This window comes from Ammospiza caudacuta, chromosome 14 (genome assembly GCF_027887145.1).
Source record: "Ammospiza caudacuta isolate bAmmCau1 chromosome 14, bAmmCau1.pri, whole genome shotgun sequence".
Taxonomy (NCBI): Eukaryota; Metazoa; Chordata; class Aves; order Passeriformes; family Passerellidae; genus Ammospiza; species Ammospiza caudacuta.
The window spans coordinates 13,869,976-13,886,382 of record NC_080606.1 but is presented as its reverse complement, the minus strand read 5'-3'; the positions used below and the strand labels follow the sequence as shown (position 1 = coordinate 13,886,382).

The window sequence follows — 16,407 nt, the reverse complement described above, 5'->3', positions numbered from 1 at the left end:
GTGTTCAGATACAAAACTCTGAGGAGTCCTTTCAGTAAGGGAGAATGGGCTGACTGTGTGACTCAGGGAGCTGTGTCCGTGTCCAGGCAGAGAAAGATGTCATGTACATCACATTTGGGGAACTACAGTTATTCATCTCTGCTTTAGTTAAATAGTCTTTTTTTTTAATCCTGCATAATTAGAGCCTCAGGAAGTCTTGCATGTCCGGTTCAAAAAATAATCCTATCAGCAGTTTTAGCTTGGGTTTTCAACTTCTTTCAGGGCGTGTTCCCCAAAACCCAACTTCTCTTAAACTGTTTTGTGGAGGAGATTCTTTGTCTGGGACAAGGCTCTACTGCCAGTTATGGATCAGAGTGTGGAAAGATTTGGGTTTTAATCATCTCTATGAAAGCTGACACATTTCCCTCTTTGATTGACACAGCTAGCAACTTAACAAGTGGTTTTTTGTTTGTTTGCTTGCTTTTAGGCAGGACTCAAACACTACTAAATTCTTCTCAGGGGCTGCATGGGCAGATGGATCCAGGCCACGTACACTGGTACCCCACTGGCAGCTGCAGCAAAGATGTCAAGAAGAAAAGTCAGCAAAAATCAAGTTTCAATGTCTTACATAGACAAGAATGGGTATGGCTGCCCCCATCATCCTCCTCAGCAGGATGGCAGCTGGTGGTGGCTCTCAGAGCCCTGGATGAATTTCTTACACCAGGTCCTGCAGCACAACATTTAGCTTTTTGCTCCAGAGAAGTTCCACCACAGAGATCAGCAGGGTGGAACCTGGAATCCCAGTCTGCACGGGCGCCACGGGTGGGCATGCCTCTGCCTGGGACTGAAATGAGATCCACCCAGCTCTCATTACCCTCCTGACTCTGGGAAAATGATGAAGATAATCTCCAGCTCTCATTACTCTAGCAGAGAGGGAATAGGCTGTCACTGCCATGGAGCAGCACTTCCAGGGATGGCTTCACCTGCAAGGTGAATGTTTCAGCCCCAGCAGACAGGCATTTGTTGTGATGGGATGAGGCTGTGGCAAAACCATCCCATTTACCTTTCTCTCCCATCTTCAGTAGAAAACAGCTCCCTGTCCCTCAGACACATCTGCCTCCTGCTCAAAGATACTGTTTTGCAGCTGTTAGAACCATGTGCTAAGGCATGGCTATTGAATAAATCCCAAAAAGCTGCTCTACTGACTATTAACACCTATAACAGAATTCACTAGGTCAGTAGATTTGCTTTTCTACATGTTTCTTATCTTTCTGTAAGTCCTTCACCTTGTGGTAATAATTAGTAAGCACAGATCAATCCTGTATCACACAGGATAATTCTTGGAAATAATTTCAAAGATATCCTACAGAGCACACTCAGAATGTCCCTTGGCTGCCAGTCAGAAGTCACCTCCTTGTCAAACACAATATGTGCTTTCAGAACATGATTTTGCCCATGAACTGGACTATTGCAGGAGAAATGTGAGCTGGGAGAGTCTGTGATGCTCAACATGATCTGGCAATGGGCACTTGCAGCTCAGAAAGGCAGCTGGGTCCTGGTGCATCAAGAGAAGAGAATGGGGACAGGAAATGGGACTGGAAAGATCCATAGAGCCTTTCTCCTTCGGACAGGAAATGGGACTGGAAAGTTCCATAGAGCCTTTCTCCTTCCTTCACCCTCCACCTAACTCAGCAGTGAAATGGACTCGTGATGTTTCAGAAAGAGGATCCTAGATGAAAAAGAACAGAATAAAGGGAAGTGTTCTTCACTTGCAGTCTGGTCCCTGGAGGGTGGGAGTCTCTTGGGGAAAGGAGGACAGACCTGCACCTCTGGGAGAATGGGAAAAGTTGGATGGATAGTGGTGTTTGTGATGACTTTCATCAGCTGCAACGGTGAGTAAATGCTTCCATGTATAAGAAAAACAATCAGAGTACTAAGAGGATAGCAAAAATCTTTTGAATTATAGCATTTATTTTTTTTAATCTTTTAATTGACAAGTCAGTTAGGAAGTCTTTAGCTTATTGTATTATCCACAGAGCCTGAGAATTCATGAGAGTCTCCTTTGGCATCAGATACAATGAGGTGCTTTCAAGAGTGCAGCAAATGGGGCAGTATTGGGCAAGTCATCTTCCCTGCCCCAAGGCAAGAGCAGAAAACAGCTTTTTGGGACCCTTGGCAGGGACCCACTGTGGTGTCCAGCTCTCAAAACAGTCTTGGTGAAGCTGGAATATGCATTCTAAATTTAATAACTCATCCTCATTGTTCTGTTAGCATGGCCCTGGGAAGAAGAGGAGCTGTGAGAGCAGGTGCTGGCACATTTGATTCCTCTTGGTATCTCCTGCCTAGTGACTCTCTGGTTGCATCAGGAAAGCTGGGACTGGGACCTTGGCTTCAGTTCCTACTCCCCTGACTGAATATACCCTTTCTCAGGGCATGTTTGACACTGGCAGCAGCAGAGGATAGTTTTGGGAAATAGGAGAAAAGTGTTCTTACACATTGTATACAAAAGCATAGGATTGCTCCTGACATTTAAAAAATTGGGTTGAAATGTATTACCCATTTCTTCATAAAAAACCCAGCTTTGCAAGTTACTGGGATCTGCCTCGCAACCAACTTCTTGTGAGCTAAAGCTGCTGGATATAACCAATGGCTTTCTGGGGAGGGGAAAGGGGAGAAGAATAAGAGGTACTGGGAGAGATGAGCCAAGTCAAATGAAATTCAGGTGATTTTCTACTTACAAGAGGCACATGCCAGAGGAGGTGTGGGATCCATGGGCAGGCAGCCTGAGAAATTGGGAGAATGTGTGGAGAAAATCTGCCCACTCTTCTCCTGTGCCTACCTGAACACTTGGCAGGTGCTGATCTGGGTCAGGTCTGAAATTTTCCAAGGCTAAAGCAAAAGGATAGATTTTGGTCTACCATTCCTATTCCAGATTCAGTACTGCAGGGAATACCCCTAAATGTTCCTGCCCACAAGGAGACTGTCTGTACCGAGAAAGAATTAAGAACTGGCAAGTGCCCAGAGAGAAACTCAATAAAAATAGCCATGAGGTCAAGGCAGATGTTCACTTCCCCATGTCTGATGACGTGGGCTGGCTCGGTGCTGTGGTGTGCAGCACATCTGAGACCTGGCCAGGTGCTGGCACTGGTGAGTCCTGTCTCTCTGGAGGACGTTTCCCTCCTCTGCTGCATTCTCATTTCTTCCCTTCCACTGCTGTTCCTTGCAGCCTTCCTGGATCTGTCTACTGTCCACCAGGTCACGGGCACTTGGATGGCATCCACCACTCTCCCATGTACCTATGTGCCTACAGAAGATTTCACCCAGCAAACGCTCAGCTGGAGCGTGGATCAGGGCTCCGGCACCTCCACCATCTTCCACAGGGACGGCACTGGTGACCACATCCTGCTCTCCAAATTCCGAGGCCGAGTCAGCGTCCCAAAGCACAACCCAGGGGATGCCTCGCTCCTCATTCAGAACCTTGAAATGCCTGACAGTGGACACTACACTTGTCAAATCGTCTGGAGGTCCAGAGATAACAACTTGATAACAAAAGAGGTGACCACTATAGTTAAAGTTGTCAAAGGTAAATCCAGCAGTAAAGTCCTGCTCTTGTGCAGCCAGATTAAACCAAAAGAAGGTGGGGGGACCAGTGTTGGTGTGAATAGTCTTTCACACCACACTAGGTTGGGGGTTGAAGCATCTGCCTCCCTTGCTGTGCTGGTTATCCTTCCCAACACATGGAGGTGTAGGAATGAACTGGGGAAGGGAGCCAGTTAGTGTACACCCCAAGCTGGATCTGTTTATGGGCCAGTTGAACCCATGATGTTTGAGATAATATCTAGGTCTGGTTCTGTGCAGGCAGCCAATATCTCTGTGGTTCTTGTAGCAGGTGGGTGTTGTGTGAGCCAAGTCTGCCTTCTCTCCTCCCGAGCATCCTCAATGTGTGCTAGAAAAATCTCTTTCTGCAAGGGGGCCACCCACCCCAGAGAGCAGGACTTTGTGAAAGGGCGGCAGCAATGGTGGCACAGCTGGTGCAACCTGGATTAACACACAGGTTACCTCAGCTCATCCTGGGCAGGGAGGTGATGTGAGAGCCAAGCTAAATCCTCCGGGGAAGGCACCGCCAGCGGGAGCGAGATCTGCTGCGGCAGGGGGAGCGTGGCCAGCCCAGCCAGGGCTCCGTGACCCGGCCCCCCTGTGCTCTGTGTTGCAGTGGCAGCCACCAAGCCCATCATCAGAGCGGCGGAGCCGGGGCTGACGCTGCCGGCCGGGGCCAGCACCAGCCTGAGCTGCGAGGCCGGCGGCTCCCCTCCCATCAGCTACCGCTGGTTCCGCCGCGGCCCGGCGGGCACGGCCGAGCTCCTGCGCAGCGGGGCCGAGCTGGCCTGGCGCAGCCTGCGGCCCTCGGACAGCGGCACGTACTTCTGCGAGGCGCACAACAGGGCCGGGGCCGGCGCCGTGCAGCGCAGCGATGCCGTGCGCCTGACGGTCACAGGTGAGTGCCGGCCAGGCAAACCCTCTGCCGAGGGGCCGAGGAACCGCAGCCTCTGCCCTGCCCTGCCCGGCAAGGAGGAAATGCCAAGCGCCTTCAGCGCCCTGACACAGCCCTGCCCGCTGCCTCCAGCCTGTGTCCTGCTGCATTTCCTCCGTTCAATTTCCTCCTCTTTGAGGAACTGCTCTTTTCTGATGCAAAACGGGATTTCTACTTCAAACACTCATTTATTTATTCCTCTGTGGGTTTTTTGAAGTTCTCCCTGCCTCTATAAAGTTACCCACTGCACTTCAGCAAGTTTAGACAAGGAGTTGGGGCTTTATTTGGAGAAGCAGGAAGAAGGGAGTGATAATTCAGTGGCAGAACAAACCAAGCTGGCCTTTGCTCCCCACCACCGGCTGCGTGTCTCAGGGAGACACACTGCACTTCATTCCAGGCTCTGCAGGACAGTGTGTCACAGGTTGGACTCAATGGCCTCAGAGGCCTTTTTCAGTCTATTCAATTCCATGATGGGCGCCTGGTGGAAAACCTGCAGCTCTCTTTGGCTGGTGACTGGATCAGCCCAGCTGTGAAGCCCCTGATGGCAGAGCCAGGCTCAGGCACCTCCCAGTGGCTGGGAGAGAGGCAGAGCCCGCTGAGCTCCCAGGCACGGAGCTCTGGTGAAGCCCTGGGTGCTTTTCCCGGCAGTGCCGCCCTGGAGGGAGCAGCACAGGAACGGGGCTCGGTGCTGCAGCTGCTGCCCCGCGCCGCCGGCACAGCATCCCCCTCCTGCCTGCTGGGACGGGGCTGCTTCCTCCTGCTCCCACGCCTGGGGAATTCTGCACCACAGCAGCATCTCCATGGTGGTCAGACCCCTGTGTGAACCTCTCCTTCTCCTCACCTTGCAGATGTGCCCACAACAACAGCAGCCTTGCAGAGGAATGTGGAAACCACGGGGGGACTCCACTCAACCACAGGTCAGGGTGAGAGCGGTGGCAGCTGATGGCAGGGGAGGGGTGTTGGGGCAGTGTGCCACCAGTGCTTGGATGTGGTTTTATTGCTGAGGAACAGAGTCTTGACCCTACTGAACTTCAGTCCATATGCCTCAATTTTTAACTCAGATGTATCTGAAAGTAGATCTTCCTTCCCTCAGTTTCCAGTCCTTGCAGGGCTAATATGTTGTCTTTGTAGGAGGGACTGTATGCGTCTTAGCACTGCTGAAAATGCCTTTTCCTAAGCTGCAGATCATATGGGATGGGATATTCTGCGTTTGGTTCTTTTCTGAAGGGTATTTTTGCCTGTTATTTGATCCTGAATAGAAGCTGCTGAAGGGAGGCAGGTGTGGTGTCTCCAGTGGCAGACACAAGTGCTGCAAAAGCTTCCTGAGACCCAACAGAAAACATGTACTTGACCAGGGACAGCAGTTTGAGGGAGGGCTTGTGGATTTCCTGTGTGAGCCTCTCCTCCCCCTCACCTTGCAGATGTGCCCACAACAACAGCAGCCTTGCAGAGGAATGTGGGAACCACGGGGAGACACCTCTCAACCACCAGTCAGGAAGACAGTAGTGACATGGAGCATACAGTGACAGGTGAGTGCCCAGGCCAGGGTTATTCACCTCTGTGCCAGGAGAAGACCAAGGCAGGGAGTTTGCTCTTCCACAGCGAGATCAGATGCTTATGCTGAGTATGAATTGTGTCTTGATTGTTACCCAGAGAGGCAGCACCAGAGGCTGGCACCCCTACTTGAGAATGTGCCTGATGATGGGAGGGGACAAGAAAATGTTTTCTGTGTCCCCCTGGGACCAGAACTGCTGAGGCTGCAGAGGTTCAGAAGGAGGTCACCTGAGGAAAGAGACCTAGCACAGGCCTCCACACCTCAGAAGTTTATGGTGCAGGTGATGGCAAAGCCCCCCAGGCCAGCAAGGGAGTCACCCGAGGAGACTGAGAGAGAGAGGGAAGTCTGGAAATCTGGGGAAGTGCCAGCAGGGCAAAGCCAAAGCATTCCCAGGCCATGCTGCAGCCAGGCATGATGCATCATATCAGCCAGGGCTGCCAGGAACCTGTGGGGCAAAGCTCAGGGAGGGGGACATGAGTGCCAAATGCTGCCCCAGCTGGCAAGACACACACAGGATAACAGGTGAGTCTAGGCTGGCAGAGCAGACCCCATTTTCCTGATGCCCAGTGGGGCTGCAATGCATCCACCATTCTCCACTGACAGGTCCAGTCCCAATCACACGGGTCTCCAGGATGGACACTGCTCCAGTGGGGCCTTTCCAAGACACAGGTGAGTGGAGTCTCATGCTGGAAAACACCAGAAATGCACTGGCAAGGGCAGGGTGGCAAACATCATCCCAGACCAGCTCCACATCTGGCTGCTGTGCTTGTGGCAGATACAGCTGCAATGCCAAATCCCAGGCATTTATCCAGGCAGGAGCTGCACTCCTGACTCCTGCCCACATGCCTGTTGTGGGGGTGTTTGCAGCCTGCAGTTTGCTGTTTGTTTTCACACAGGGATGCCCCATCCCTGGAGGTGTCCAAGGCCAGGTCAGACGGTGCTTGGAGTGTCTGGTTGGTGGGAGGTGTCCCTGCCCACAGCAGGGTGTGGAACGAGATTATCCCTTTAAGAGCCTTTCCAAACTGAACCATCCCGGCATTCAGTGACTGCCAGCAAGTGCTGAACCCCCAGGTGGCCTCAGCCCCTTCTCAGTTAGGATTTAAAGGCTGTCCAAAGCAGGGGGGAAGTGGCGGCTCCCAGCCACCGTGTCCCCTGGCTGTGGTGACAGCACTGTCCCCCCCATTAGGAAAGTTAATCCACAAATACCAGAGGTTTATGTCCAAAAAGGAGACAGAGGACTCACTTTATTCGAATAAAGGGAGAGGCCATGGGGCATTCCCCTGTGATCTCTCACATTTTTGGAGGATGCAGCCTTCTTTTTATCCCAATTTCCCAGCCACATTTCCCTTCTCTCTTTCCCCATTGGCTGAGGTACTTGAGAGGTACAAACTTCCCAATACGCCTGATACCAGAGATTCCCCTCTAATGTATAACCCTCTCTTTGAATTTTTAATTCTTATGGAATTTAGGGTTTTTTCTTCTCCATTGTTTCTTTCATCTTTCAACATCAAATTTATCAGCCAACCTAAAGTTTATTGGCAAAAACACATACCTTTTTCCGTTCATCAATTCAGTGGAATCTTCCCCATTGTTTCTTTTATCTCCCAGTGCTAGTTTTATCTGCCAGCAGCCCCACAGCTTGTTTATAAAGACAAATCCACTATTCTCCCATCCCGCAGGTTCCCAGCGGCTCACCCCGTCCCCGCTGCTGTACGGGCTGCCGGCCGCGCTGGGCGGCGCCGCGCTGGGCGCGCTGCTGGCGGCCGCGCTGGGCTGCTGGCGGCGGCGGCGGAGGAAGGACGGTGAGCAGCGACAAACCCAGCCGGGACGGGCGGTGGGACAGCCCGGGAGAAGGGGGCGGGCGGGAGGGACAGTCCCATCCCCATCACTCCCATCTCCATCACTCCCATCCCCATCACTCCTGTCTCCATTGTTCCCATCCCCATCACTCCCATCCCCATCACTCCCGTCTCCATCGTTCCCATCCCCATCACTTCCATCCCCATCACTCCCATCTCCATCGTTCCCATCCCCATCACTCCCATCTCCATCGCTCCCATCCCCATCATTGCCATCCCTGGTTGATCCCTTCCAGAGAGAAGCCTGTGGGAGGGTTATTCCCAAAAACGCTTTGTTCTATGACACATAAAGCAAGATGCATACCTTAGATTCTTTTTTTTTTCTTTTTCAGTACCTCTCTATGAAGTTGCTTTGTGAGTACAATTTTCTCCTTGGGGCATTAAGACGGAGGGCACTGTACTGGTATCTGTTCCTATAAAGCCTGTTTGCTCAGGGAAAATCAAAGATTTATTTGCCTTACAGGAGGAGGATCTGAAGACCTTGGCAGTTTAGTTAGCAACATGAGGACTTAGCATGTGGTCGCAGGAGATAGCCAGACTGTTCTTTAATATGGTAGAAAAACTGAAGGATACTCTGGGTGCTTTGCTGTGCCTGTCACATGCCATGGGAAACCTGTTCTCTGTGGGAAATTTTTGCCATTATTTAGGAAAGTAAAAGACAGAAATTTTCAGCTCTTCCTTTAAGTTCCCTCTACACTTGCCTTTCTCTATAAGAAACATGTCTTAGTGCTTGGCCAAGTACTACTTTGTAGAGTTTCTGTTAGCATATGATTATACAAACACATCTTCTGCCCTGTCCTCATCTCAGTCTTCAACACCTTCATATTGCTTTCCTACTCAGAGACACGCCACAGCCATCTGTAGCAATTTTTCCCAAATAATCCTGGTGTTTACTTTCCAAAGGCTGGACTGTCTACTGGTAACTTTAGAGTATAACATAATGCCACGAGAGTTTATAGTACCACTGTTAACCAGAGCTTCTTTTTGTGTAATTCTTTTAACAACACTTTTTAGTGTCTTTCAGAGCCCCCCAGACCCTCACTAGAATAGTATGAATTTTGCTGTTTCACAGATTATGTGGTAGATCTTGTCTCTAAGGTGTAAATGAAGTGCCATCTTTAGTTGTCCCCTCTCACTCTGTCTCTCTGTCCCAGCTGCAGAACTGCAGATGTCGCCCTGCTGCAGCCTGAGGTGGAAGTCCCTGCTAAGTGCCAACAGGAGGAAATGTACTCTAGCCCTGAAAAGACCACCATGAAAGACAGGAAAAGCCCTGAGTATGAGAACCTTGTGACTGCAATGGAATCTCAGTATGAAACAGAAGGAATTTTGTAAAGTACCAGCTTTTCCACATAAGCAGCCATGCAGGGCTGCAGGTACTGAATAGTGAACTCAGCAGAAGGAAACTCTTCCTCCTGCTGTCCCTCTGTTCTGCTCTCACTGCTTGCTTTAACCCAGAGGAGCTGCATAACCTTTTGGTCTTTGGCAGACCAGGCCCTGCCTGCAGGAGCAGAAACCCCCAGCCAACTGTTTGCCTGCCCACTTCTATAGAGCAAGTTGTTTCTGAGCAACGTGAAGGACCCAGGGCAGGAAGAAAGGATCTGAAGGAGTGAGAACATGAAATTCTTTGGCCTGTAAATCCAAGAGTAGTTTGTGCAATGCTGCCAGTCAGTAACACTAGCAAGGGATACTCTCCAATGTGTGTTCCTGTTAAGACATCCCAGGCTGCAAGGAACCAGGATTGTGCTGGAAATGGAGATCCTCTGGCTTTTGCAGTTCAGCAAATACTGGTTGTACATCCTGCCTGTGCTTGAGTCTTTTTGTTGTTGTTGTTGTTACAGCATGGTAAAGGGACCACAGAGGGGAGGTTGATGTCCCAGGAATGCCATTTTTGCTATCAGAATGGAGCTCAGTGCTCAGAGAGAGAGAATGAGTCTCTGAACTGTCACCCACTGGTTTTCTCCTGGAAAACAAGAACTGATGTAGAAGGAAATGCTGGCATTTAATTTTTACAGTATGGGGGCCAGAGGCATGATAAAATAGAAATTTGAGGCATTTGGATAATCTCTGAATACAACAGGCTGACACCAATTTACTCTGGGGGATGTTAGTCAATCTGTGTGATTACTGTGCAACATGTAGATGCAATTCCTGCCTTCAGCTGCAATGCATTCCCTACAGTACACTGTCACTCAGCAGCCTGATTTGCCTTGTCACTGTTAATTGTTTGCATCTTGCCTGGACTGCAGTGCTGCTGTCAGTTCTGTCCTCTCTGTCTGTGCCTCCATCCAGCATCTCTTTGTCCTCCAGGGACTTGGCAGGGAGGCTTTAGCACACCAAATTTGTAAGAATTACTGGCTTTTTTATATCAGTGGGTGAAGCAAGGAAAGCATGGGGAAGCAGCTGAGCATGTCACACACACCCTCCTGCTGGGCCCTGACTTCACCCACAAGGCCATGAATCATCTGTTTGGGTCAGCAGCCTAACAGCAGGGTCACTTTGCTGTTTGTGGCCTGAGTGCTGTGTAGAGCCACACTTTTACCTTAACAGCTCTGAATTGCAGGATGTGAGCTGGGAAAGATCAGAGAAAAAAAATCTCCTGCCTATATTGTGAGGGCTTCACAAGCATGGTGACAGCCATGCAGGGAGGGCTGTGCTGGCTGCCAGGCTGCACTCCAGGGAGGCAGACAGGATCCAGTCTGTCCCTGTGGGACTCACGGCAGCCAGCCCTGAAGACCTCATGCTGCAGAAGCTGCTGGCATCAGCAGTTCCAGGGGTGGTGCAGAACAAAGGATTTGAGGGGAATGGAGAGCTGCAGCCATGCTCATGCAGGGCAGTAGCATATGGTGCAAGGTCAGTACTGGGTGAAAAGGGAACTGAAAATTTCTCAGCTTCCCCATCCTTACCTCAGCAAATCTAGGCCCAAAACACATGACATGGCACTCTCCTTTCCCTTCCCCCCAAATATAATCCTCATTCATTTTCAATTAGCTTGGTAGTTCGTGCAAGATTTCCTGCTGTTAAAAGCTCTGAGCTCCAGGTTCACTCATTGAGTATGTAACACCAGGGTTTTTCCATCTTGTGATTCCTCCCAGCACTGATCTGCTCTGACAAGGTCTGGACACCTTCCTCAGAAGACATGAAGCCTGGGAGAAGATACAGAGGAAGAAGGCAACAGGAGCTAAGAAAGGGGGAGCAGATGGACCCAGATGGTCCAGCCCCCATGTACTCCATGTTGTCACTTCTCTAGTTAGGGCAGCAACAGGACTTTGGTCACAAGTAACATAAGAGTGGAAACATTAGAAGCCTGTCTCCAGTGCTGAGGTGTTTTTCCCTGGGTAACAAGTGTGTGATTATTTCTTTATTTTACTTTAGCATGTTTTCCATGTTTCTAGTAAAACCTGTTGGCAACAGAACATTTTTCTTCTGAAAGTCACAGGGAGTTCTGCAGAAAACTTCTCCTTTCCTTGCACTGTGCTCATGTGCTGAGCTCTGCTCCAGAAGGGAAGGAAAAGCTCAGCTTCTGCCCTGAAAGGACACTGCCTCCCAAAAACACACTAACTCAAGTGGCCATCACAGTGTCATGAGACTCACAGTTCCCCTTGCAGTGCCTGTCCCATGGAGGGGACCTGCTGGCTTTTACAGCTGCTGGGTTTGTACCATACTTCAGAGCAGGGAGGTGGGAGATGAAGTCCCAGAGAAATTTGTACCACTGTAATTTGATGCTTGTTCTTGTAAGAGAGGAAGGGGTTTACTTTCTTCCCCTTCACCCCAGTCATTTGGAAGGATCTGGGAACTGAAGGGAAGAGTTATCTAAAAAGCAGAGGGTAAATTACTGGAAGAAAATATTGAAAATGCATGAGGAAACAATAATGAAGGGCATAAACAAACCCTTGGCCAGCTGTGGTGCAAAGGAGGCTGGGTCTGTTGAAACCTCAAGGTTTGAGTGACATCAGGGCTTGGGACTGACATGGCTGTGTGCTTCATGGAGGAGCCACTGGGGACAAAGCAAAGCCTGAAATCTTAGACCTTGCTCTCTTTTGAAGCTAACCTCAGTGATAAAGATCAGAGTGATGTCTGTGAGTCATGAGGAGGTGCTTGAGAGAGACCATGGGTGTGTGAGTCACAAGGAGTAGGGCCATTTCTGACCACTTGTGGACCATGTTTGTCCAGAAATGCACAAGCTATTCAAAAAGCAGAACACAATTTGTTTAGGCAATTATATATTCATAGGTTCCAGCTTAGTACAAACTCCAGCTTCTTCAAAATATTTACTAAGGAATAGTCGCCATAAAAAGCCCAAAAGCTTAGTATTCAAGTTTATTAATACTCTCAAATATTGCAAAATTTTCTGGTGGTACTGTCCTAAAACTAGTCAGTAGGGTCTTGGGATTTATTTTATTCTTGAGTTTTCCATGTCAAATGCTTTCAGAGAGTTTGATTTGTAAAATTGGGCTGGATGCTGCCCCTGTCATTCCCCCACCGTGACATATCTGAAATGCTACAAGTCAGTTACTGAAAACACTTAGCAATCATTACATCTTCAACTGGGATGATTTAGAGGGAATTACTTTAATTAAATAGCAGAATAGGCAATCTTGCTGCAAGTGCTGACTAGGAATAACCATGCAAAGACAAGAAGTCTTCTCCAAACAGCAAGGCTCCTAGGAGAGGCAATGGTCTCCATGGCCTAATTTAAAACAGCTTGAACCAACATGCATTTTTCACAGGCTAATGGGCCACAGGGAAGTTAATGAGCAGCCTCATTAGTTTGTACTCCATATAAAATGATTACTACATGTGCAAAGGCAAGATTCTTTATTATGGATAATGCTGCCTTTTGCCATGATGTTGTGATTATAGTTGCCAGGATCCTTGTTAACTGAGCTTAATTTACAGCTGGCTATTTAATGCTGTGTAAGAGAACAGCATTGTATCTGAATGCAAATAACAAGGACCCAGGGCACAATTCCCTGTCTTCACAGTGCAGAGAAGTTGCACCAGTACCCCTTCTGCTCTGATTTACAGTTGGGAGGGACACCCCAACAGATACTTCCAAAACCAGGGTGGAAGGGAAACCTGGCAGCACAAGATCCTTCAGGTGTTCTGGAACACTGGGGTGGGCTGCTCAGTACCTCGGTGGCTTTCTGGAGAAATGCCGAGCCTGGAGAGGAAGGCTCCTGCCAGAGCAGGAGGAAAGAGCTGCGCCCTCGGCGTCGCGTTGCTCAGCAGTGCCTCACTTGGGGTATTTGACAAACTGACACTCTGCACACTGAGTGTCGGACTCAGCTTGTCAAATACACGCAGTGCCGCACTGCAGCTCCCGATGGCCTTGCCGGATGCCAGCCTGGGCACACAGAGGGAAGAGAAGCACAGCAGCTGTTGTTAACTTCACAGGCTTTTTCCAGTTAGCAAAAAGCATCATGTATCCTCCCACATTTCCCCCTTCTGCTCTCTTTTTTGGGTGAGAGAGAACCACACCAGCAGACACTGCTTTCTGCCGCTGAGGAAAATACCCACTCTATTTATTCAAAAGTCAGAAAAAGTACAATTCTGCCCCTGGGCATACATATAGGTGTTCATCACTGACTCTGTTGGAGGCTCCTCCATTTGGCAGAATACTGTAAAGATTATGATGCTGAAATAAAACCAAGTTCCGCAAAGGGAAACAATGAACTTCTTCAGAAGTGAAGTGAAACTTTCTCTTCCGTTGACGAACGAACCCCCTTCTGCTTCATTTCTAGTGAACAGAGAAAGCCCTTGCTGCAATAAATGGAGCTTTCCACCTCCAAACACTTTAAGGATGAACATCATATTCACACACACACACATGCACACCTCTTGCACAAATATACTGTTATTCCATTGTTCTTTTAACAGGAGTGTGCAGGAAATGCAGAAATGCACCTAAAGAAAACTAAATAACAAAACATACACAAGAGAATATGTTGCACAGTATTACTCTGTTCTGTGTACTTCTCAGATGTTGACTGTTTAGAAAACCAGTCTAAAAAAAGATTTGAAATTCTGATAGAGTAAAACTCTCCCAGAAAAACCCATACTGGCTCGTAAGTCACACACCCATTCAGCACAACACTGTTTATGTCATTCATACTTTTTGTGGACATGTCCAGATATAGCTGAGTTTTTAGCATGGTGTTTTAGCCTCCTTACCAGTCCATGGATTTTAATTTCCCATGACCAGCATCACCAGTTTGTGAGAAAGTAGTCATGCTATTTTTAGTATCAAAATAAAGACTGAAATGTTTGTAATTATATTTTTAAGGTAGACCATTAAAGACACTAAAGTAGAATTAGATTAAGTATATTAACAGTATCATAGAGTGGGCAATTCAACAACCATTTCCACCTCTAACTTCTGTGATTATTTTACGCAGATGATCATAGGATTCCATCTAATATCACATACAGAAACATACCTGGAAAGGAAAAGGTTTTTTCAGGTGAAAGCATAGCAAATACATCTTCTCCAAAACCAGAAGAGAGTGGAGTAAGACTTAAGAGCAAGAAAACAGCAACAGCTTAAAGGTAAAATCTGTTTTTAGACTGAGTCACTACCAGGCTTTGCAATTCTGGCATTCCCCTGTCTCCACCTTTGCCTTGGGTGCAATGTAGATAGTGACCAGTTCTGTGCACTGCCTCCTCATTCCAAATGCAGTTCAGCCATGGCAGATAAAACTATGTGGCAATGGATAAAATCAGCACATGCACTTCATGAAGATAAGAAAACTATGTTAATGAGCTGATTTAAGATCAGCCTACTGGAGTACATGTGAACCTGTGATACCCCAAAGGACTCTCTCCATACCAAAACATGGGGAAGCCACTAGAGAAAGACTAAGCAGGCTCTTCCATGGGTATCAGTGACCAGATTGCCTTCAGCTTCAGTGCTGATGTCTAACAGAGGCAGATCTAGCCTTGGAGGGGGAAGAAGAAAACAAGGCAGCACTGCTTCTGCAATTGAAGCTTAAAATAATCCCCCACTGTGGCTTTCTGAGGGAAAAAACAGCCACTTAAAATGTTGCTGTGAGGGACAGATAAGGGGTGGGGACACAATAGAGATAATTCTATCAGCAGATGGGAATGGAACTTGAAACTCTACCCGTAGAGATCATATCTGATGTGAATGGATTTGTCATTGTCAGAGCTTCTGGTTTCAAGCTAAAATGGGTATTCCCCAGTAAAAGCTCAGTGTTATAAAACTGAGCAATCTACTGCATACTCTGAAGGCCAAACAGAAAGAATTTTTCTTCCTGCATTCTGACATAAGTCAGTCCCTTACCAAATTCACAAAAAGTCCCCTCCAGGCTGCACATCATCGCTCAGGTATTTTTACAGGGCTGTCAGACTGTTCTGCAACTTGTAATGAAAATAAATGAAAAATAAGATTACTGGATAGATTCAACTCTAAACAGCGTGCATGGAAGTGTGGCTGTGTGTTTTTCACATGTTGAGTAGCAGAGCCCTAGGATGCAGGCTGCAGCCATTTCAAGGCATGCATTTATTATGCAGGATTTGAACTAGAATCAAGGTCATCTCTCTTCTCCCCTTGGTGAAACACAAATCACAGCCTGAATTGAAAGCAAGAGTCCCCACAGATCTGTGGCAACAGGGTCTGCTGAACCCCTGGCCAGCTGAAACCTTGGCTTGTGCTTCTCCTAGAAGCTGGAAGCCTTTGTCATAACAGAGACAAATAAGGCTTTGCTCATGGCAGGCTTCCACTGGATGATGTCCTGCTTCATATATGACCTTCCTATGCCCCCAGCCCTGCAGTGGACACTGCAAGGAGCTTTGCCAGACAAATGCTGGTTTGAAGCCCCCAGGAAGGGCCTGATAATGCCCCCCTTACCTTCAGGTCACCCTCACATGCTCCCACAACCCCTGCACTCCCCATAGCCCCTGTTCCTGCACACTGGACTCTGTCCCCATCCCTAGACACCCAAAGAGGGGAAGTGCAGTAAACTTTAATCTGCTCTACTGAAACCATGGGGGCAGTGAGAAATGGAGCTGAAGAGCACACAGGCACACGGATGGGACAGGGTCTCTCCCTGCTTAGACTCTCCTGCATCCCACACCCTCCCCTGCTCATTATGAGCTGCCTAATCTATGACTAATTTAGATCAACATCTCCCACTGCCAACAGGTCACAGGCAGCATGTGTCTGTGAGCTGAGGGAGCACACACATGTACCCTGCTCCTGAGTATATATCACTGCTAAATATAATTCATCTTCATCAAGGAGCCAGGGCACAGTGCTCCCTGGCTCACACCAGTGGCATTCCATCCCTGAGCCTGCCCTCTCCAAGCACACCCAGGAAAATGCTACCTCATCCCTGAAAGGAGCCACCCAAGAGCCCCTCTGGCTTAGGCAGACACAGCCCAGCACCGAAGGGCAGCAGCTCAAATCCAAGCAGGATTAAGATCCTGTCCAAGTCAGAGGCGTAACATGGGGTGGAAGGACAGCT

The 16,407-nt window shown here is 48.6% G+C and overlaps 1 protein-coding gene across 3 annotated transcripts; it reads left to right on the top strand.

The window, feature by feature from the left end:
* Positions 1 to 1,726: 1,726 nt before the first annotated feature.
* LOC131563973 (V-set and immunoglobulin domain-containing protein 4-like) lies at positions 1,727 to 11,250 on the top strand. Of its 3 annotated transcripts, none has more exons than XM_058814219.1 (9): positions 1,727 to 1,871; positions 3,206 to 3,562; positions 4,193 to 4,474; positions 5,359 to 5,427; positions 5,950 to 6,039; positions 6,669 to 6,734; positions 7,745 to 7,867; positions 8,257 to 8,278; positions 9,079 to 11,250. In XM_058814219.1, exons 1-9 carry the CDS (start codon positions 1,817 to 1,819, stop codon positions 9,254 to 9,256), a joined length of 1,242 nt encoding a protein of 413 aa, XP_058670202.1. In that variant the 5' UTR covers positions 1,727 to 1,816; the 3' UTR covers positions 9,257 to 11,250. The 3 variants fall into 3 exon arrangements, with proteins under 3 accessions (XP_058670202.1, XP_058670201.1, XP_058670200.1); XM_058814218.1 differs by having other exon boundaries at positions 5,932 to 6,039; positions 9,085 to 11,250; XM_058814217.1 differs by having other exon boundaries at positions 5,932 to 6,039.
* The last annotated feature ends 5,157 nt before the right edge of the window (positions 11,251 to 16,407 follow it).